This window comes from Schistocerca piceifrons, chromosome 6, assembly GCF_021461385.2.
Source record: "Schistocerca piceifrons isolate TAMUIC-IGC-003096 chromosome 6, iqSchPice1.1, whole genome shotgun sequence".
Taxonomy (NCBI): domain Eukaryota; kingdom Metazoa; phylum Arthropoda; class Insecta; order Orthoptera; family Acrididae; genus Schistocerca; species Schistocerca piceifrons.
In genome coordinates this window covers 488576250-488583510 of record NC_060143.1, presented here as the reverse complement: position 1 = coordinate 488583510, position 7261 = coordinate 488576250, and the positions used below count along the sequence as shown (strand labels likewise).

At 38.8% G+C, this 7261-nt stretch overlaps 1 protein-coding gene across 1 annotated transcript in view; it reads right to left on the bottom strand.

The window, feature by feature from the left end:
* Nucleotides 1-2741: 2741 nt before the first annotated feature.
* Nucleotides 2742-7261, bottom strand: part of LOC124803407 (facilitated trehalose transporter Tret1-2 homolog) — a 78445-nt gene continuing 73925 nt past the window's right edge. Inside the window, exon 4 of the mRNA XM_047264591.1 lies at nucleotides 2742-3245. Coding sequence (XP_047120547.1) covers nucleotides 2742-3245 — 504 coding nt within the window. The remainder of the gene's footprint in view (nucleotides 3246-7261) is intronic.

Sequence of the window (7261 nt, the reverse complement as noted above, 5' to 3'; positions counted from 1 at the left end):
GTCATGTGAATCATAGAGTCTGTAGAGATATGGAATATGCAAACCAAACATCAACTGCCGGCCGCGGTGGTCTAGCGGTTCTAGGCGCTCAGTCCGGAACCGCGCGATTGCTACGGTCGCAGGTTCGAATCCTGCGTCGGGCATGGATGTATGTGATGTCCTTCGGTTAGTTAGGTTTAAGTACTTCTAAGTTCTAGGGGACTGATGACCACAGATGTTAAGTCCCATAGTGCTCAGTGCCATTTGAACCATTTGAACCAAACATCAACTACAAACACCATTCCATCTTCTGAAGAAGGGCATTAGGTGACTGAAAGCGATAAAGAAATAAAATTTCTTTTGTGTAACTGGTTGCTGATTATTTCAACAAATAGAAGTACTGTTTCTGAAGACGGATAAAATTCTAAATACACAATAACTAGGAGATTTTAGTTGCAAAACTCAAGGAAAAAAAAGTACTGTCACTACAGTCATATCAAGATTATAGGAATATTACCAGGGTAGTACTCAGGACATACAAAAATGGGTTCTATCTGTAGAACATTATGGTGGGAAACCAAGTATTGATGTGTGATAATTTTGTCAGAGACACACATTTGATTTTGCTTTGGACAAGATACTTTTGTTGGCACCCAACATATTAGACGAATTCACAAAATGCTTTATAACGAGAGCGATTCATATCAGTTTCCGAACTTGGAAGTTTCCATGTAACACACAAGTTTAAAGCTGTGATTAACATTAGCTTGAAATCCTTAAATCGCTAAACAGTGCAGGTTTCAGACGACAAACCTGTTAATAATGCATGCCTGATCACACTCGCGTTCTCAACAAACATAGTTGTCCAATATATCGTACTTCCAGTTTCTTTTCTTTTTTTTTTTTTTTTTTTTTTTTTACTATGTTTAGTAGAGGTCACGAAATGAGAATCCTCATATAGGACAAAAACCGAGAATGGATAAAGCGAGTGTTATGTCTGACAGCATAAAAACACGTGGTTTTCGTAGACCTAGGGGCCACTCCCCCCCCCCCCCCCCACCCCCTCCTCCTTCGCTCCTTCAGATACAAAACACAGAACTCATAACAGGGGGAGGGGCAGGAATCGTCCTGCTGGAAATGGCGTCGGGTGCCATCTATGGAACTGCATAATTCTCTAATATGTCGAGATATGTTTTCTCTGTCACTGGCGCGCATGCCGCATGCGAATCAGCGCTGTTCATAGAATGGTGAGGATCGCATCTTGGAGAGTTCTTTCGTTACACGTTTTTCTTCGTTCTGTATACCTCTTGCCTGCAGACCCTTGATAAGGAGGCGTTGACACCAGTGAAGCTGGTCACCCAGTTCATGGAGCATATAAGATGAATTTAAATGCAGATACATACGAATAGTATATTGGGAACAATTTGTATATGATGTGAGGTGACCGTATCCTCAGAGTCCTCAGATTTCAATTAAAATTTTTATTAGTGTACATTATAGTTCGGTGTATGTAAATGTATATCTAAATTTCAGCTACAACTCAGTGCCCTTTTTTATGTGGCTTTTTTATTACAAAAGTACCATAAAGGGAAGGACCTCTCCCGAAGACTATTCCGCTTCACTTACGTTCACGTGAAAAGGTGCATGTTCCGCCGCCTTGTTGCTGCCAACCACTGTGGGATATAAGTGTAATTGTGGCGTGCAATGTTGGTGAACGCATCCAGCGGAGCCGACGTTCAGTCATTGTCGGTCGGATGGTAGCAGTGAAGAAATCGACGATAGAGAACGTGAAATTGTGAGTAGAAGTAGTGATGATATTAACATTGGGGACAGAGTATTGACGGTGCATGAAAGATGCAAGTGTTACATGTAAAATAATGAAACATGTGTATTTCGCAACTGTCTGACATGATTAAGCAAAGTGATGCAATTGGAACTAGCATTATATTGTAATATTAGGTGCTGACAAACAAAGTGAACATTACATTACAAAACAATTATATCTGGGTTTATTTTTTAATTTATTCGTTTTCCCACAAAACGCCACCCCATAACGAGTGACGCACTTGACAACAGTTCGCTGCCGTCCCAAAGGTAGAGCAGAACACATTGATACTCTCTGGAAAACATCTGAAGCAAGGAAGACGGATCACGACATAAAGACTATGGGAATCACTGATCAACTATAAATATTGCTTGTTGTAGACTCTTACATCAACATTTCCTTTTGCAGTCAACATTCGAAAACTGTGGAGTTAATTAACTACACTATGACTGACAATTAACTGTGCATGACATTCATGCAGTAATGGTGCGCCGATCTCACTATAGTAACTAAGCATATAGCAATTCTATTACAATGGAATCTTCCTTCATCTGTCAAAATCTTAAAGCTTCTTCATGTAAAAAACACTCTGTGTACGCATACTCCAGCTCTCTTATCACCATAAGTCTTCTTATTTGACGTGGTGAATAATTAGATGCAGATGCTGAAAAGATTTCTGAGGAGCGAGATTTGGGTCAATATCATACACACAATTTCACGTCTATTTTAATAGATTCTTCAAATCAGTGGCTAAAGAAAATGATTTTGGAACATAACGCATCAATTATCAAGAAAAGGCACTTTTCAGATTACGACGCAGTTTAGCAGTATTCTGGAGGCAATGCTTTACTACAGGGTGAAACAGCAAGTAGGAGACAAAATGTTATGCAAACAGAAGTGACAAATTTCAGAAATACTCCTAATGCAAAATAGCACATCATTGGGAGCTGTCGATAATGACATCCTTTGCACCATTAAGTTCCTTGATAATGTCCTCCAGAGGTCGTCCCTTGGTTTCTGGTAGCAACCAACATTCGATGACAGCACAGACCAGACAGACAGCTGCAAAGAACCAGAAGGTGCCGTAAGCTCCCATTGTCTCTGACATGGCTGGATAAAGTTTGGTAATGATGGTTGAAGCGCCAGCGAGCATTGTGTACATGATAATGGCGGCCACGGGCCTGATCCTTGGAGCCACTATTTCAGATAGCACCACATATGGCAGTGAGCTCAGTCCAGCTGCCATTGTAAAACAATATATAGAGAGACATGTAGCAGGAAGCCAGCCAAAGGAAGACAGGTCCACCTCCATCTCTTGCTTGAGGTACATGTAGACACCCAGGACTGCTACCGAAGTCCCGACAATCCCATTAGAGAGAAACAGCAGGGGTCGTCGACCTAGGCGGTCTATCACCAGTGCAGACACCAAAGTGCCCACAACCTGTCGAAAAAGACAACAAATGGAAAATCAACGTTCAGAAATATTTGTACATTGCTTATTTTCGAAATATTTTGGTAATGAGGATGTGACTGTTTAAGGTATTGTAAATATTATTTATGAATGTACATACAGTTTAATTGGAAATATTGTTATAGGCAGTGCCAGACAGCATATACGCATGGTGAGAACTGCCTTAAACCATACACAGCTGTACTAGTTATTCTTTTTTTAAATATCGACTTTGGTCAATTTCTGACATTCCACGGGTCATCTGCACAAAGGAAACAAACTATACATAAAGTATATACAATGACTACACCTCACAAAAGATTGTTCATACATACATACATACATACATACATTGAAACAGTACCAGCGATGGCGAGGCATGACAGAATCTCTGACCAGAGAGTTGTTTATCGTGGCTAGTCTGCGCTTGACCGGGCGAGAGTTCAGTTGCCAGTTGTACTCAGTTGCGAGTTGTCAGTTGCTAGTTGCACTCAGTCAGTGCTAGTAGTCGTTTGTGAGGAGTCGGCGGGCGTCGACATGGGTCTCTAGTCACGATTCAGGACGAGGTATATTGTTATCAAAGGTAATGAAGCAGCATTGCGCTCAGCCAATAACATCTGTTAATTGTAATTAATTTGTTCAAGAAATGCCCCAATAATAATTTTGTTTTCAAAGCAATCGTTTTTAAGAAAAGAATCATTCCAATTGAAACAATATTTCCTATGCTTTTCCTCCCAGAATCAATTTATCAGATTAATTATTGCACAGGGCCTAAGGTCAGCGATGCTGCCGTACAATTTATCAGATTAACTATTGCACAGGGTCTAAGGTCAGCGATGCTGCCCTATTATTGTGGGTTTAATGATTAAATTTCATTTCTCAATTTTTGTGTCGAGTTTACATTTTGGTCATTATTATTCTATAATTTTTGTGGGCACCAAATATTTGGCTCGTTTTCATTATCATAGACTTTTCTTTTATTTTTGCCAGGAAGCTACATTTGGCACTATTTCGGTTAATATTCAAATATAGTCTTTTACATTATTTGCGGGGTAATTATAGTCTTTTTACATTTTTGTGGGAAGATTACACTTGGCGACATCCGGACCAGGATCGTATTTCGTTGAGAATCTTTTGAAAAGTAGTCAGATATCTGCTCTTATTTACTTAATATAATTAGCATTTTTGGCGCAACGCTTTTACTAATTGTGTGACTTTCTTTCCTCAGATCATCGGCAATTCGTTGCCCTTTGTTGTATTTGTTTGTTGCATTTCGTATTGTCTTTGTTTCATTGTGAATAATTGTGACTAGTGTAAAAATGCCACGAAAGACTGTTAATAGCGCATCGCGAGGTATAATGAGTGAGATAACCGATTTAAATAACTTCACCGATAGTACTTGTGACACACAATGTAATGATGACAACCCTCCATTTAGTGACAATCAGTGCATACCGACCACTAATGTTGATTTTGATCTTAGTGATGAACAGACGAATTCAGTTGTGTCCTCTATTAATTTGACGACAATTGATGACGCAGGGCGTTCTGTTGCAATGAGCGCTGCCCAGCTTAACACAACCGGTTTGAAAAATTCACGTGACGAACAGATAAATTTTTCTAATGAAAATGAACAGGATACTCAAAGTATGACAGATTTATTTAATTCCGGTGCAGTGACTAACAACGCACATCTGATCAACACCCATTTTCAAGTATCACAAAATAACCAAATGGTTACAGAAAGCGTGACAATTGCAGGCACGTCATTAAAGAGCACAGAGAATAGAGTAGGTAATACTGGCTCGGGTCACATTATAGCACTATTGCTACAACAATTTGATGAAAAATTCAAACAACTTTGTGAAAATTTAGACAGCAATTCCAAACAACAGAATGAAAGACAAGACAACAATCACAAACAACTTAGTGAACAGAACAAACACCTTAATGAAAAATTAGACATCAATTCCAGACAGTTAAATGAAAAATTAGACAACAATTCCAGACAGCTTAGTGAACAGATCAAACAGCTTAATGAAAAACATGACAGCCTTAATGAAAATTTAGACAACAATTCCAGACAGCTTAGCGAGCAGATTACAGCCGTTGCTGCGCAGTGTCATGATACTAAAGAACAGTTACGCGAAGAAATTGAGGCTTGTGCTAGGAAAAGTAGCGATGAAATTAGATCTGTTGCTCAAGAATTAAGGCATATGCAAACAACTACAACAGAAACACTTCGAGACGAAATTAGTGCAGTCGGTAAACAATGCTCTGAAAAGGCTACACAATTACGTGACGAGTTTAAACTAATGACATCAGAACTTTCGCCCACAATGGATGCAAAGATAGACGCGAAATTCGACCAACAGAACACTCAGATTGACGAACGTTTTAATCACCACATACAAAACAGTGATATGCGTTTCCGCAAATTTATACAGGATCAAAATAAAGTAAAACGTCAAGTCATGGAAACACTCACTGCTCAGCGACAAGAAGACAAACGTAAAATGTTTGCGAAGGCAAAAACATATGTAAACAACAATATTGCTACAGTATCGGACAAAATTAATACCATCGAACAGTTGAACACCGAATTACGTGATGAGATTTCTGACCTTAAATCAAAAACAGATACACACACAGCAGATATTCAGAGAGTGACAAACAGATTCGAACAATTAGAACTAACACAGGATTCTGATGTCGTCAAAGCTGACGTTAAAAAATTGAACGAAACCACACGTAAATTACAAAAACAGATTAATGCTTCTGACAGTAAGAACGATGACCAGGTAAAAATACTGACTGAAAAATATGATGAATTGGCCAGTCGTATTGACGTTTTGAAAGTAATAAAGACAGCAAATCAGACGATACTTCACCGGTTTCATTTAATCAAACACCGGAATTTCAAAATCTACAACAGACAATCAATGAGATCGATTCATCTAATAACACATTACGTAGAAAATTGTCAAGTTTACAGCAAGAGGTAACAGAGATAAAAAATGTTTCAGCGTTTAACACATCACAGCAGACGCCACTTTGTGAACATTTGTCAGACTCACGCAGCGCGTATAATTTGGGTAATCCACAGAGAGTACGGGACTTAGATTCCGAACAGACACAGACAAATAGATTCTCTTACAATACTGAACCTGTTCCGTCATACAGAGACGATAATTTCGATTACAAACATTTTCTATCAGTGAGTAAATTTAAAGTATTTAAAAATGACAGAACACAGATTCACCCCTTGGATTGGATACAACAATTTAGCTTTGCTTTTCCACCGACTTGGCCTGTATCGCACAAACTTGAATTTATTTGTAGTATTTTGGAAGGCGAACCGGCAACTCGTATGAGACCTATCACGAGACAATGTTACTCGGTAGAAGAGTTTCAGAATGCTTTTCTGCCTGCGTATTGGTCGAAGACGACACAGTGTGGAATTAAAGATCAGTTAATCAGGTTGCCAAATTATGAGAACTCGAATTTTTTCACTGTCACGCAACTTTTTGAGCATATGGTACAACAAAACCAGTACTTAAGTGAACCATATAGTGAATCTGCACTCATTCAATTATGTATTTCTAAATTGCCACGATCATTAAGAGACACTTTTAAGGGGTCGGCAAAAAGAAAATATTTCGGCATTCAGGGATCTGTTGCAGCTTTTAGAAGTGCAGCAATCAGATTATTCCTTCTTGAACAAAAATTTTTCATATAACAACCAAGGCCAACAAACTTACAGTAATTACGATCAACCACGCAATTTCAATAGCAAAGCTAATAGACGCTTTAGGAACGACAACCACCAGAACTTTAATAGCAGACAAAATTTTGATTATCAGTATCGACAAAATTATCAGCAGGAACAGGAACCACATTTTAGTAACAATAGGGATTTTTCACAACAACAGCAACAAAACCAGCCGGTTAGCATACATAACCAACAATGTAATGCACAAGGTCAACCTAACTTTAATGTTTCGCCG